The following is a 15,734-nucleotide window of genomic DNA, read 5'->3' as shown; positions in this document are numbered from 1 at the left end:
CAAATATAAGCAATAATATATTTCGAGTTTAAAAAGCGCGCCTTTTGACTTTTTGTCCTACAAGTAATATACGTAGCATCTCGAGAAACTGTTTCATTCCGTAGGCACTTACGTTTTTGCTCCTTTTAGAAAAATGTATATTAAAATTGGGAAGAAATTCCCTATAAATATTAGATATTCGAGGTACGCGAAATAGGGTCAAAAACAGAAAGCAAGTGGACAAAAGGTCCACCATGACAATATACCTTAAAAGTCAATAAAAACCGAGTTCCATATACTTTTTTTTATCGATTGACACTTCATTTCTTTAACTTTGATGTGAAAATCTACTCAATTTTATAAAATTAAAATTCCAGAAAATTATACCACTCTCGGCAACGGTATATTTTGTATTTAATTCAACAACTTGCGAAACTAACGCCCAATACTTTATATACAAGCACAACCCATTTTAAAGTGTAACTCAATTCGCAGAGTTTCACAATTTTTTAGCCCAATCTTATAGGTAGGGTATTTAAAAATGTTCTATTTAAAAAACCGTTTATATCGCAAAATACATATCGACATAGTGCTCTCTCTAACCGAAAACTGAAAGCACCATACAGGGTGACCACATACGGTACATATATTATATATTTTTTGCATTTTTCAACGTCGAAATTGAGTTAAAGATACATTAACAGTATATAATGGTATATTTGAACAATATCTTCAATATATTTCAATATATATACTTAATTTGTATAGTTATATTGCCACCATGTCTAGCTCACACAACTTGCAAGTGTTTATAGTTTTCATAGTAATTTCCAGTATTTGCTAGTTTCCAGTATTTTTGAAAGCGCCCTCTTTTCCAATGCCCCAATGTAGAAAACGTGTAGAAATGCCATTTATAGCCGTGTCCCAGGTCCTATCGATTGCTAATTCGTGATCGAAATCCTGATCGCTTGCCATCAAAATCTAAATTATTTGAAAAATTAAAAATTCATGTCAAATGGGGCTTATATGAAACAAATGTTTTAAATGTACACCTTCCCTTTCAAGTGTCGCTTTTGATAATTACATGCAAATGTAGTTCATATGTAACAATCGTGTAGTAGGGAAGTAAAATTAAGGACTTTTTGTTGTCCTTTTTTATTTAAACATTATTTTAGACGCAATTACATAAAGATGAGTGCTCAAAATTAATGCGACATTTAGCAAATCGATTCGTCAATCGGATAAAACTATGAGCTCAGCGCTGAGAGACCCAGCTAGCTAGTAATATTCAACCGAATATCAAAATCAAGGAATAAGATGGAATCTTAATACAAACAATTCGTCAGTATATTTTGGTATATTTTGAAACTGTGACGTATAATTGCAATAAACAATGTCTTACGTCTTTAAATTTGTGTGTTTTAATGTTTGAAACAATTGTTATTGCCGACAACTGACCTGTGATATCTGCTTCGCGAGCACCAATGTGGACCTAAATTCATCTCGAATTGCTTGCGGCCAAAGAAGATGTCCGCCCCACTGACGCCAGCAGCGGCGGGGGACAGTCCAAAGCAGACACTGCCATGCCCATGCCCCATTGCAGACGCTGTGGATGGAGAGGGCGAGGTTCATCTGTTGCATGCCGCAGACCCAGCCCTAGCAACTTTGGAGGCGGCTTCTTCGGCGCCCGGCCTGGGTGGGGGGCATATGACCAGCAGCTGGTGGTGGTAAGGCCTTATCATCTGCCTACATTTGCATGCTTCTCTACACGGTTCTTATCTAAGTTGATTGTGCGGTCTTGTACTGCCCAGCCAAGTCCCCCTCCTTAATGTATTTGTTGATTCAAGTTCCCTCCAAATTGGAAAGTGTTTCTTTGGTTATATTTTTGATTTGATTCATTCACGTGCGTTCTAATTTTGGCAATTGATTCGTGCCACAGCAGCGGCTGCGTTATCAATTGAATAATTGCTAGCCAAGGCCGCCTCCACGCATGCGCGCGAATCGCAAACACTGCCGTGCCATCAGCTGTTTCGAGCGCTGCCCTGGCTTTTCATGAGACAAACAAACCAAACCAAACCCTGTGCAGCAGTTTTTCAGTTGTCACTCGACAACGCGATCGCCCGGTGTTGCCTCTGCTCTAGTGGCTATTGCGTCAATTTTTCCGGCCAGCTGTGTGAAGTAATCAAGAGAAAACTCGGAAGAAAAGTGTCACCGTGACAACGAAAAACAAAAGACCAAGCAAGCGAATTTCGTTTAAAATCATCGCCTAAATGCATTTCTGATTACCCGTTTTTCCAACGCTGATAAAACACTTTCTCTTTTTCTGTTTAACTTTACCCATTATCTCTCCTCGGTGGTGTACAAGCGTTGACACAATTCAGGGCATACAATATTTTGGTGTCTCATCAATCATACACGTGAATACTTTTGTTTGTCTGCGTGGGCGTGATATTTTCGAAACAAATTCCATTTTGAAAACAAATTTAACCTTGGGCCCTTTAAAAGAACTCGAGGCGGTCTGACTGCATTCCAAAATACTCGCAAATACAAAACTGCAGTCCCAAAATCGTTACTCGTCGGTTGTCTCCCAGATATGGCCTGTCTCTCGGACATTGATTTGGCGACCCTCCATGAGCATCGGCTTAAGCAGCGCTGGCACTACGGCCTGGCAAATTATTCGGACTATCATCATCACCAGGATGGGTTCAATGCCATGACGCGACGTTGCCTGGAGCGTAGTCTGCATAAACCAGACACAGACCTGAGGAAAGTCCAAAGAGATTTGAATGGCAATAGCCTGGATGCATTTGGCTCGTCTGGCGGCGCCGATAAATCTGATCTGGACAACAACTGCTTTGCGTCAGGTATGCAACGGCAACGCTCCGGCACATGGCCGTAAGTCCAGCACCCATTTCCTAGTCGATAAAATTACGCTGTGTGTAAAGAGTGGATCGGCTTCATAAATTAGAATATGTAATATGAATCAGTTCTTGGGATGCACTGTTTTCGATCGAGGCAAGGAACGCACGACAGTTGCGGCCAATGTAATAGTAGTGCTTAGATTTACATGGAATTTCGCAAAGTTTTGAAGAAAAACATTTGTTTGATTGGAATATCATCTCAAGAAGAATTTTTTTACAACGAATATCAAATTTCGGCTAATGTTTCGATTGCAGCATAAAGGAAGGTCTGTTTTGTGCTTGGTTCTATTCTACTCTGAAAGATTAACAACTGTAAATCATTTGGTCATCGTTATTTTGATCTCTTCTTTAGTTATTCTTTAGCACAAGAAAGCACTCTCCGACAGCACAAGAGTGAGAACTCTCTCTATCTCTTCTTTCGCTCTTGCTTCTTTAAAACCTCCATTTGCATTCAAGTCCATAAACCGTTTTGTAAGATTAGCCATTGCCTTGAAAAGTTCAGAGAACGCGTTCAAAAGTTATTACAATTTAATAATACATAGTTAAATAGTACATAAATTGCAGCATGTTTCCAATGAAAGCGGATCAGTCGATGACTTCAGGGTCATTGTTTCCCCAGCATAGCTCTCTGAGCATTGAGGAGTTTAATAACTTGGGCTGGGAGCAAGACAACGATTGCAACAACAACTGCATTCGGGGAGATCCAAGGGAAAAGGTGCTCAGAGCACATCGCATTTTTAGGTCTGGGCTTAGATTTATTGTTTATTTTTATAATCATAAAATAATAAAACAATTTCACTTACCATTCCAGGCGAACGCGCAGCTTGAATGCCCCGTCGCCATTCCAGCAGTTCGGACCATGCGGACGCATTATGAAAAACTCCGCCATGGTGATGCAGATTCAGGATCCGGCCAGCCAGCGCCTGACCTGGTACAAACCGCCGCTCACAGTCCTAGTGATCAAGAAGGTCAGCGATGCCTCGGTGCTGGCGCCGTTTGTCCAGCTGGTGGACTGGCTGTTGCAGGAAAAGAACATGGTGGTGTGGGTGGAGTCGGCGGTGCTGGAGGATGCCCACCTCAATGAGGATGTCAAGTTCAAGGCCATCAGGGAAAAGTTGGTCACTTTCAAGTGAGTCTACATGAGTACGCATCAAGATCAATGAATTCCAATGTCTTTTTTCTGCCCGAAAGGGATGGGCGCGATGATCTAACCGATCGCATCGACTTTATTGTCTGCCTTGGAGGGGACGGCACATTGCTGTACGCCTCCCAGCTGTTCCAGCAATCAGTGCCGCCTGTGATGGCATTCCACTTGGGCTCACTGGGCTTTCTCACACCCTTTCGATTCGACAATTTCGAAGAGCAGCTCACCAGCGTCTTGGAGGGTCATGCTGCGCTCACGCTGCGCAGCCGCCTTCGCTGTGTGATGCATCGCAAGGGTGACAAACGGCAGGAGGCCAAAGTGGAGGCCAACGCAGATGCAAGACCTGCTGCCAACAGCATCCTCGTGCTAAACGAGGTGGTCATTGATCGCGGACCGTCGCCGTATCTCAGCAATATTGATTTGTTCCTCGATGGCAAGTACATCACCTCCGTGCAGGGCGATGGCCTGATTGTTTCAACTCCGACTGGGAGCACAGCGTATGCGGCAGCAGCTGGTGCCTCCATGATCCATCCCTCTGTGCCAGCCATTATGGTAACTCCCATTTGCCCGCACTCTCTGAGCTTCAGGCCTATTGTGGTGCCTGCGGGAGTGGAACTGAAGGTGAGTAAATAGTTCCTTTTCAATGGTACCTTTTTTAATTGATCCACTATTCCCCATAGGTCTCCGTTTCGCCTGAAAGTCGCAATACTTCGTGGGTCTCATTCGATGGACGCAACCGTCAGGAGCTGTTCCATGGCGACAGCCTGCGTGTGACCACCTCCATTTATCCTGTTCCCTGTATATGTGCCCAGGATCAGATATCCGATTGGTTTGCATCCCTCGCCGATGGCCTCCATTGGAATGTGCGCAAGCGCCAGAAGTGCCTCGACGAGCTGTCGGATCTGACGGCATCCGGCTCCGAGGACACGCTGGACGAGATGGAAAATATGAAATTGTATGATATTTAGTACGTATGTATGTAAGTCGCTGCTGGCAATTGTATTCGTGGGCTAAGCTTCACGGCAGGCTTTTAGTTTTAGTCGAGTCTTTGCAATCGCTTCAATGTAATTTGAATATGTTTAAAGTCGTTTCATAGTCTGTAATTTGGTAGAATTTGCATATTTGCCAATTATACTCGTATTTACAATATTATGAGCTGAGCCAATTGTTTGGCAAACTTTTTTTGCAACGCTTTGTAGATTTACCTACGTGCAATACTGTTCATTTGGAAGAGGCACAAAAACTCTGTCAAATCTTTGTAGAGAGGTAATACCGATTTCATTGTTACAGAAACACACCCGCAACGAGCATTGCCTTGCCTTTTTCCAATCAACTGAATGTACATATGAGTAAATTCTGTAGTTTAGCTTTATAGTTGTTAGATATTTCGTATATAGACTCGTTTTGAGCCCCGTCTCTCTGGCGTCTGGCCACTTGTTGCATCTTGCTCACCTCGTGCCTGGCTCGTACGCGGCTGCTGGCAGTGCTTGCTTTATTTGCTGGCACCACTGATACGCACTTGGGGCTGTCAAAAAAATTTGTTTGCGCTTATTTACATAGAAAATGCGAATTGAAAGTGAAGCCGCCATCGCGTAAGTAAGACGACTATTCGCCAGACGCGCCCTCAGGCCGTACAAGCGAGGCATTACACGGCAAAGATTTTTTGCCATTGTTCGTGATGTGCGATGTGTTTTTGCCTTTTTTGTGAGCTGAATTCAAGGTGTGCGAATCTGTCGGCGTGTGCGTGCGGCAGGTGTGCGGAGCGTGCTTATCTAGTCATATGAGATTCACAAAATCTCCCAATAGTCGACTCTGAGCGTTTCCAGCGTGCGGTTGTGTGTTGTGTCAGTTTGCAGTTAGAATTGGGGAAAATGAATCCAGAAGATATGCAGCGTGCCCGACAAATGGTCAACGTGGAGGCGACACAGCCCTTAGGCTCCCCCACGTCGTTGAGAAGAACGCTGGCTGGTAATTTACTGGACAAGCGTACACAGTTTCGGTAAGAAAATGTGCCAAAATCCCAAAATGTCCTTGAATAAGGCAGTGCTTCTCTGTTTTCAAATAGTAACTGCTAGTGCTACATCAATGAGCTTCTTGACATGCTCTTGAGCAGTCTGTTAAGTCATGCTGTACAGAAATAAGCACCACAACCAAGTATTTGGTCTAAAGATGAAGTTATTTCTCTTTCAGATGAGGCGTTGTTTCGCCTATGCATATATTAAAGTATTCGGATTTTTATAAACACACAATATAGTATAGTATATAGAGGCAGCCTATAGCAAATTGAATGTGCTGTAAGCCGCACAATTAGCACATGTGGTACCACCGCCGACCTAAATTTCCTTTATAATGGTATGCCGTATAGAAACTTCCTTTTCATTCCGTACAATTTTACGTTTTATGGTTTGGCCTTAGTGATTTAAACCTTATTTTAGATTAATACAACAAAAAGGAATCCAGTCTCTAAAATTAGCCAATCTCGTAGAAAATTGATTCTGTAATCGAATAAAGTTAGAGAGAGCTGAGGGTCCTAGCCAGTGCCACCAGGTTTTCAGAGTCAATATAAGTGTCATATATATAATAATATAATATAAGATTCAAAAGTGGCTAAAACTGAAAAAAAAACTAAAACTAAATACACCCCAAAAATATAACATTTTGTGGTTTTAGTGATTTTGTTATACTAGCTATAAATATATACAGCTTCAGCTAGAGCTTCTTAAGAACTTAAAAATTAAATAGGGTAGTCTGAAATTTAACAGAACCAAAATATTGCATAAAAAACGAGATCGGAAAATTTTTGTTCAACAAAAAATCCAGAAAATATGTAATTTACATTTAAAACAAAAATATGCTGAATTTATTTTCGAAATATGATAGTTTTATAAGCCGGCAGCACTGGTCCTAGTTTGCAGGTAACATTCAACCGAATTAACCCATTGTCGACCAGTGGATACTAAAAAACACTCCACGAAACTGTAACTTGAAGAGTTTTAGTGCAGTTCAGGTGAAAGATATCGTGTGGTTTTTGTAAGTAGAGAGGGTGGATCTACAAGATTAATTTTCAAACAGTATTATTTTTCGTGGTATAAATAGTTGTTTACCTGTTTAAATAGAGGGGCTAAAACTATATCATTTTGTAGTATTTTCCAGTATTTCCGAAGTAGTGATATGGACTCACCCTCTTGTCCAATGCCCCAAATGTAGAAGTCGTGTATAAATGCAATTTAGTCCCAGGGCAGATCGATTACTAATTCGTGATCGAAATCCTGATTGTTTGGCATCAACATTTTCCAAATTGGGAAAAATGCATGTCAAAAAATGGATTCCGGCACTGGCACTTCCACATATATGAAAAAAACGGCCAAAAATTTCAAATGTACACCTTCCCTTTCATGTGTCGCTTTTGAGAATGTAGTTAATACGTAGGAAATGCGTAGTTACCATGTACAAACATTAATTTACTGCAAATTTACATTGACCTTTTTTGTTAAACCTCATTTTACAAACAATTCAATAAAGATGGGTACTTCAAATTAAGTAGAATTGTGGGGAACTGATTAATAAATCGGATAAAATTATGAGTTCAGCGCTGAGGGTCCTAGCCAGCTAGCAATATTCAACCGAATATCAAAAGCCAAGATTATGATGGAATTTGAATACAAATAATTCGTCGGTATATTTCGGTATATTTTGAAACTGTGACGTATCGCAAAAACAATAATTGTTTATTGTTGTTTGTCTTGTTTTCATTGTTGCCTTACTTTAAATTTGTGTGTTTTAACAATGGCCGACAACTGACTGGCCTGTGATAACTGCTCCGCAAGCTCCAATGTGGCCCTAAATTCATCTCGAATTGTTTGCGGCCAAAGAAGAGACCAAAGAGGCAAATGTCAAAAAATTCTTTGTGCAACAATAATAAGGGGCAGGGCAGTGTGGACAAGCTGCAGCAAATCTTTCCGAGAAGGACAGATGCTTAGGCGGGCCTGTGCAAAGTCTAAAACAAAAGACAGGAGCCAGGCAGGTGCTTCGCGTTTGTAGGTCAAACCAGAGCCTTCGACGTGTGTCGTATTTGTATACACCTCCCACGCATACATGCGCAGGACAGAACAAGTGATTTGACCAGCATGACGTCCTCGTACCACATTATGAAGTCTGCAGCCGCCTCGCCAGCTCAAACAGTGCCAAAGGCCAATTCCATGGCTTCGGGGGGAGTTGGGTCAAACAATTCCAACGGCGGCGGGGGCTCCTACTACGACGATCATGAGAATCACCTGTTGCATGTAAACAGTGGTCGTCTCAGCAGTGCCGCGGCCTCCTCCGCCCCAGGTCCCACCAATGGGGGGCCTGGCAGCGATGCGGAAATGCGCTGGTGGTGGTAAGTGGACCTATGTTTTTGCTACAATACTGTAGTGCACTTGCCATTTACCTGTTAATCAATTAGTGTGTTTGCCAAAATGTTTCGTTTTGAAGTGGTATGGCAATCCACAGTCTGCAAACAAAACCTCTGTTAAGCGACTGTAAACTGTCTGCTGCCACTGTTATTGCCCTGTCAATGAGTTTATTATTGAGTTTATATAACAGTAAGTCTACAGAGCCCACCTGTATATTTGTGTCTCAGTCAAGGGTTTAGTGAGTGAGTTTTATTATAGATGATGGAGTAGCAACTGGCCAATGCCTTACCTTACGGATAGACCATGCACCAGGCACTCGATCAGTCGCGTGGCACTTGCGCTCAGCTGTTGTCCCAGCGATCATATACTTTATACTTTTATTTTAAAATCGGAATCGCACGAAACATTTACAATTTAATCACCTTTTTAGCGTCTCAGTTCGGTTTCGCATATTGACTGGACAGCACGGTCGTGTTCGCGCTGCGCTCTCTCTCTCCACCGATCTCGTTGGCACGATCACCCTCGGAGCTCGCGCGATTTGAACGTCCAGCTATCTGTTTCGTTTCGGTCGTTTACCTGGTGGCGCTGGTCAGCTTTAAAGCTACCCGCCCCTGTCTCTTCGGCTCCGATTCGCGCCTCATTTTGTGCTAAAAAGAAAATATAACAATTATATAACGTGTAATTAGAGTAATTTGTTGGTTGTCTAGCCTCAAAACTTGGCTTACCTTTTCTGTGGGTCAGTCCCAGTTTCAGTCCCGTCCCACTTTCGGTTTCTTTCTGTAGGCCAACAGACCGACCCCTATACATTAATCTCCTACCAGAACAATCGACACGACACTATCTTTGCATTGTGGTTCCTATTCACTTGTACCCATGTGCCTGCTGTTTACGAAAGGCTTCATTATCAGCGTAGCGTTATATGCCGGCACGTTGTGTCTAATAAAAGGGGGGGTTTCCTTCGTGTTCGATCTTGTCAATGATAATTACTAATCTTAATTACTAGTAGTGCGCATTTTGTTGCTGGCTTGGCTCTCTCAGCTGATTAATTAATTTCGATTTTCTTTGTGCAATAAATCACTTAAAATTCGCTTTATGCACTCGTCTATGTACATATTTTGTCAGCTCTAAGTAGAGGGTGTGCCTTGTCTCCTTTGTTTATTTTACACAAGCAATTTCAATGATTTGTAATAATTTACTTTTTGCTTCCTGGTGGCAGTACGAGTAGAAGACAAAGGGAACTATGGATCACGCGATCCACTAATTAAGTTGAATGTTATTTTTGTAATGATTTGATTCTTGTGATGCAATCTTTTACGTAATCAACTACTTCCATACAAAAGCTTTCCATCAGATTCCGATTCATTCGTGAAATTCAAAATCAGCTTAAACCAAGCTGATGGAAGACTTATATATGTACATATATCTTGCGTAGAAATTTGACCTTCCATGTCCAATCAAGAGAATCGACCTCTGTTAATGAACTGTTAATGAGGCACTCTAAAAGAGACCGAAAATTATCTTTGTACACACAGGTCACGATTTCCAGACTAATAGCCCGCGATACTGTTATGCCCAAGTGGGCTGTGAGCTTTATAACAATTTAATTGTGGGCTAAGTGAATGTTTTTTCGAGTTTTCCTTATTAAAAGGTCTTTGACCAACGCTATGCCCAAAAAAGAGCCTCAAATATGATTAATAGTGTTCATATGTTTCGCTAAATACATAACTACATAAGTGCTGTAGTTTTAAATTTAGCTTGTGCAAGGTACAGACTGCAAATTGATGTATACTTGACATGCTTTTTGGGCTTAGCCCAGCTATAAATGTTGGCCAAGTACGTTGCTTCCATCCCTCTTATGCTTGAACGGAAGCTGGCTAATGACGCATTAAGCCTTGGCCCTTTCATCTCCCCCACTCTGCAGTCCTCTCTCTTTCTCTCTGGCTCTCTTTTTGATAGCTCTTTGTTGACGTCAAAGCCGGAACTACGCAAAGTCCGTTATGTTGACCAAAAAAATTAATGAATAAACAACTATTTTATGGCCAATAACAAATTTATTTTGCACAAATTTCCAAATAAACGGAAACCGGTTAGATACTATACTAAATCCAGACGTATTTAAAGTCGGATCGTTTATTTTTTTGTTTATCAACTTTTACACACGCGGCAAAGGCTGAAGACCACCGATATCACTCTTTATCATAAAAAATGCGTGGTGCATTCTAGTGTTTGTTCGTGTTTCTGGTTATTTGGTTAACAAAAACTTTTAACGCTTTTACAATAAGGGGAGCAAGGTCGATGTTGTTTACCGTTTTGCCCAGCTCAGGGACGTTTTGGGCGAGTTGGGACCCAGAAATGTGAAGTGAAATAAAATGGGAACTAATATTCCAGTGTTTTTCAGTTGATTGAACCAAACAAAAATGTGTTAGAACCAAACGTTGATTAATTGATTGTTTGATGACAAATCTGTGTGAATCGTAAAGTGATATAAAGAAAATCTAAAGCCTATAAATATGACGTGCCTTTCGGACATTGATCTGGCAACCCTGCACCAACATCGTCTGGAGGAGCGCTTCAGTTATAAGCTGGCCTGGAGCGGCACAGCCCATCAGCAGACCCAATACAATGATCTGCTGGTGCGGCATAATGCCTCCCTTAAGCGGCAAAGAATCATCCAGCAAAAGGCAAACCAGGCGAGTTCCAAGCTCAGGGAACAAGGCGAATGCACAACAAACACGGCCAGTAATCAGAATAGCCAGCTGACCAAGTCCGAGGACGAGCATGACGATGGCTACTTTGATTCATCAACCCGACGCAGGCGTAGTGGCACCTGGCCGTAAGTACTTCGCTGTTCGAACCCATCCCATTCCGTCGCAAGCGATTCGATAACCCTGAACGTCGGGCAACAGCCCAAAAAACAATTGTGGCAATGTTATCAGGACATCGGACATTTGTTCGGAGCATGCTCTGATAGGAGAGGCGGCTGGAGGCTCTCTAATCAAGTGTTGCCTTGTCATTGGCCCTATCGGGTCGACTAAGGCGTAAAAGGCGTTGTGTGCATTCAGGCGCTTTGCTTATCAATTGTTTACTCAGATAGAAAAAAGCAACTAATTTAAGTAAATATCACGTATGCATAATCAGAATTTATTGATTTTCACATGTCATCATGATGATCACCAAAAATGCCAATATGTGCAGAGATCTTAGTGGACTGATCTAAAATCGAAGTGCTTTTAGAAGTCCTTGACCTTTCTGCATAGTTGAGTGCTTGCAGCGCGTTATTTCATTATTTTTGGCCAAAAAACAAACAAGTTTTTTAACACCTTGTCTATTGGCATAACGATGGCGCCGTCTGTTAATTTATGGTTATCTGATATGTGTGTAGGTTTTCTCTTCAGCTACTATTTCTGAACGATTTGTTTTGAAGAACCTGAGACACTGACGCGACGCCGTGGCTAAGTGCCAGTTAAACTTTTTGTGAATCGGTGCCAGTTTGTGCTTGGCGCGATTCGTGAAACAACAACAAATTAATAAATTAAAATATATTCAGAAAAACAACAAATTAGTGACTGACGCTGCTCGTGACCACTTCGGCGGGCCGTGTTCCAAAGGTTTGCATCGGCCAGGTCAGGCAGTTCAAGCCGCATTTGCATGGCCTGTCTGGCTCGGATTCGATTATACCACCCATAGACTCGTTAATGCCCGAGGGAAATGGAAAACGAATTCAAGGTGTTCGAAAGGTTTACAGCGACTCAACGATGGCTGCAAACTTAAGTTTTGTCATGCTGACGTCGTCGTTGAAGTTCTTTCCTGTACGAGTACAAAGTACCTACAATATCTATTATATTCGTTACTTGGTTGGGGTTCGGTTCGTACTTGGCTTCCAGTTTAGTTCCAATCGAGTGGCGTTGGCGGTCGAGCAAGTGCAATTAACGAGCGTTCACTGCGAAAAATGCCGTGTAAGTGCTGGCCAACTGGATAGCCGGTGAATGAATGTGAATTTCCTTTGAAACAATTATCGAAACAAGATCATTATTTGTCCTGCAATTTATCAGAAATTGTGCGTCACTGGATTCGCTCGTTGTGTTTTTTAAACCACTTGGTTATTGTTCCGCCTTGCCTTGGGGATGAGTCGATAAAACATTGATAAAAAGGGGCAAAGTGGATACAACTTTTTCAATTACAGAAAAAATAAAAATAAATTGAATCTTTTGACTTTTCTCGAATTTATTAAAGAAAATGTAGAACGACTATAACTATTTTAATATTTCAGACGATAATGCGATCTATCTGTCCCACTGTGTGAGATTTACTTCTAGGGTTTAGCATAGCCTAGCTTATGGCTCTCTCTTTTCCTCTCTTTTGTCTGGCTGTTCCCGATTCGCTCATCTCTGGATGAGTCAGCGCAAACATGTCTCAGCTCGCATTAGCACATCAATCAAACCCGTTATTATGCGATGCTTTGAGGTCTAACCCACCCACACACTCACACACAGACGCACACCACTCAAGAGTCAAACGAAACGTTTAAAGTTCAGCATGCGCATGGTGTATATTTGGTGAGGTGAGACATAGTCACTCTTCTAGTTTCCTATTCTCCTTGCCACTCTCTCGCACTCTCGGAAACAGTACATGAGCAGATGGAATGTATGCAATTCCCACAGTTGGCACGTTTTGGCGGTTTATGGAAAATTGACCAGAACACTGCTGTTTTTAGAGGCCAGCCCCATGGATTCCAGAGGACTATACTCTCAGAATGCCTCACTTCATATTAATACATCTTGTGCTGGCTCTCTTGCTGCCATCTCTCTCCCAAACACTCTCGGTTAGCATGTGCAATTCCTGTTTGTTTGCGACTGAGAGATTCAACAAGTTTATTCACGCTGGGGTCCCCACCCTCCGCGCAGATCTTGCCTCATCCGCTGCTGCTGGTGTTGTTGTAATGAAAACAAATATATAAATACGTTGTATACCTTTATTTTGTTGTTTCGGCCGGCCAGTGATTTTGTAACCTTCGCACGAGCCACAACGTCCGCCGAAGCACAAATTCCAACAAGTTTTTTTTCTCCGTTTTCATCGTTTTGCGTTTACTTTGTGTGGAATCGCACAAAATAAGATCGAAAACTACTCATTGCGGAGAGGAATAGGGCGTGACCATCCATATATTGGCACTCTAGGGACACTAATATTCAAATGCAGCATCAAAAGTTGCGACTTGCGGCGACCCTGCAACGTCAGGGCTCTCTGAGTGCAGCAGCAGCCGTTGAGGAGGCGAAAGAACAAAAGCAACAAGTAGCCCAGGCACCCGACCCGCGCATTTTGAGGTTCCGCCCAAGCTCCGGATCTCCTCTCCAACTAGCACTATATCTGTATTCTGTCTATATCCTTTCAGGCGCACCCGGAGCTTGAATGCCCCGTCGCCCTTCCAGCAGTTCGGACCATGCGGACGCATTATGAAAAACTCCGCCATGGTGATGCAGATTCAAGATCCGGCCAGCCAGCGCCTGACCTGGTACAAGCCACCGCTCACAGTGCTGGTGATCAAGAAAAAGGACTCTCAAGTGCTCCTGCCGTTTGTCCAGCTGGTGGAGTGGCTGGTGCAGGAGAAGCACATGGTCGTGTGGGTTGAGTCCGCCGTGCTGGAGGATAAGCTGCTGCGGGACGATGTCAAGCTGGAGAACGAGAGCGCCAAGTTCCGACAGGTGCACGGAGACTACTGTGGCGTGCGTGAGCGTTTTCTGGCGCTGCGCGAGAAGCTGGTGACATTCAAGTGAGTCTGAAATGGGAATGGCCCCCAGGTGGTGCTCAATTCTAACTGGCTTCTCTCTTACAGGGATGGTCGCGATGATCTAACCGATCGCATCGACTTTATTGTCTGCCTCGGAGGGGACGGCACCTTGCTGTACGCATCTCAGCTGTTCCAGCAATCAGTGCCGCCCGTGATGGCCTTCTATCTGGGCTCACTGGGCTTTCTTACGCCCTTCCAGTGTGATAACTTTCAGGAGCAGGTGACCAATGTACTGGAGGGTCACGCTGCCCTCACCCTGCGCAGCCGCCTGCGTTGCTCCATCCATCGCAAGGGCGAACGGCGCAAGGAGTCGCTCCAGCCAGCCGGCAGCAGCCTGCTGAAGCCAAGTCATCATCGTTACCTGAACTATATAGAGCTCAACAATGGAGCATCCTCTGGTGCCAATAACAATTACTGCAACCCGCATATGTCATCAAACAACAGCATCCTGGTGCTCAACGAGGTGGTTATCAATCGTGGCCCGTCGCCATATCTCAGCAACATTGATATATTCTTGGATGGCAAGTACATCACCTCTGTTCAGGGCGATGGCCTGATTGTGTCGACTCCGACTGGGAGCACAGCGTATGCGGCAGCAGCTGGTGCCTCCATGATCCATCCCTCCGTGCCGGCCATACTGGTGACTCCCATCTGTCCGCACTCGCTGAGCTTCAGGCCCATTGTGGTGCCAGCAGGAGTGGAGCTGAGGGTGAGTCCTAAGTGAATCCACTTTTCGATCGTCTAATATCGCCTCATTATTTGTCCCTAGATATCCATATCGCCGGATAGCCGCAACACCTCTCGCGTCTCCTTCGATGGACGCAACGACCAGGAACTGAATCATGGAGATAGCCTGCGGGTGACCACCTCCATCTATCCCGTTCCCAGCATTTGCTCTCAGGATCAGATCTCTGATTGGTTCGACTCACTCGCCGAGGGACTCCATTGGAATGTGCGCAAGCGCCAGAAGTGCCTCGATGAGCTGTCGGACCTGACGGCCTCCGGATCGGAGGACACGCTCGACGAGTTTGACAATCTGAAGATCTACGATGCGAGTGGTTCTTCCCTGGATACTTGAGTGCCCAATTAGCTTAGTTCTAGAGCTAATTCATAGGGTTTTCCTGTGTGCAATTTTTTAGGCTAAGAAATGTAGCGAAAATACTCTATTGTAATATTGAAATATGTATATATGCAATTACATAAATCACCTGGTTGAGTTGAAGTGTTAAATGTTAATGGAAAATGATTGCAATAATTGTTTAAGCTAGAAAAATTTCTGTTGTTACTTGTGAACAAATCCGCTTTGGCATAGCTTTTAAGTTTGAATTATTACTCTTTAATCGGCGATGGCATCGAGTTCTCCGTACTTAAGCAGAATCTCGTTATCTGTACAATTCGATGAAGGTAATAAAAATTGTATTATTAACTCAAAGCGCCACAAAATCCATTTCACTCCAATTTACTCTTTGAAGCAACAGCAATAAAAGTCCAATTAATTAGATGAACAATGG

At 43.2% G+C, this 15,734-nt stretch overlaps 1 protein-coding gene and 1 long non-coding RNA gene across 16 annotated transcripts; one reads left to right on the top strand and one right to left on the bottom strand.

Moving 5' to 3' along the window:
* Positions 1-1,346: 1,346 nt before the first annotated feature.
* Positions 1,347-15,650, top strand: Nadk1a (NAD kinase 1a). 12 transcript variants are annotated; one of them, XM_033379194.1, is made up of 7 exons: positions 1,347-1,706; positions 3,712-4,029; positions 4,092-4,665; positions 4,725-4,999; positions 13,828-14,205; positions 14,269-14,932; positions 14,993-15,453. In XM_033379194.1, exons 1-7 carry the CDS (start codon positions 1,507-1,509, stop codon positions 15,299-15,301), a joined length of 2,718 nt encoding a protein of 905 aa, XP_033235085.1. In that variant the 5' UTR covers positions 1,347-1,506; the 3' UTR covers positions 15,302-15,453. The 12 variants fall into 12 exon arrangements, with proteins under 12 accessions (XP_033235085.1, XP_015039917.1, XP_033235084.1 ...); XM_033379193.1 differs by lacking the exon at positions 1,347-1,706 and adding an exon at positions 2,066-2,874; XM_033379196.1 differs by lacking the exon at positions 1,347-1,706 and adding an exon at positions 2,728-2,843.
* LOC117183784 (uncharacterized) lies at positions 8,252-9,931 on the bottom strand. 4 transcript variants are annotated; one of them, XR_004468958.1, is made up of 4 exons: positions 9,164-9,931; positions 8,647-9,085; positions 8,474-8,593; positions 8,252-8,413 (listed from the first exon to the last, which is right to left on the bottom strand). It is a non-coding gene; the product is annotated as an uncharacterized lncRNA (long non-coding RNA). The 4 variants fall into 4 exon arrangements; XR_004468959.1 differs by having other exon boundaries at positions 8,728-9,085; XR_004468960.1 differs by having other exon boundaries at positions 8,474-8,805; positions 8,861-9,085.
* Positions 15,651-15,734: the final 84 nt, after the last annotated feature.

Source organism: Drosophila pseudoobscura, chromosome 3 (genome assembly GCF_009870125.1).
Source record: "Drosophila pseudoobscura strain MV-25-SWS-2005 chromosome 3, UCI_Dpse_MV25, whole genome shotgun sequence".
Lineage (NCBI taxonomy): Eukaryota > Metazoa > Arthropoda > Insecta > Diptera > Drosophilidae > Drosophila > Drosophila pseudoobscura.
The sequence above is the reverse complement of the archived record's forward strand: the minus strand, read 5'-3'. Positions and strand labels throughout refer to the sequence as shown.

Bases quoted from the DNA above. Each gene is read 5' to 3' on its own strand.
- Nadk1a (XM_033379193.1), top strand. From the start codon at position 2,573: ATGGCCTGTCTCTCGGACATTGATTTGGCGACCCTCCATGAGCATCGG. The intron at 2,875-3,711 runs GTAAGTCCAGCA...TTACCATTCCAG, and splicing joins CAACGCTCCGGCACATGGCC to GCGAACGCGCAGCTTGAATG. The intron at 14,933-14,992 runs GTGAGTCCTAAG...ATTTGTCCCTAG, and splicing joins CAGCAGGAGTGGAGCTGAGG to ATATCCATATCGCCGGATAG.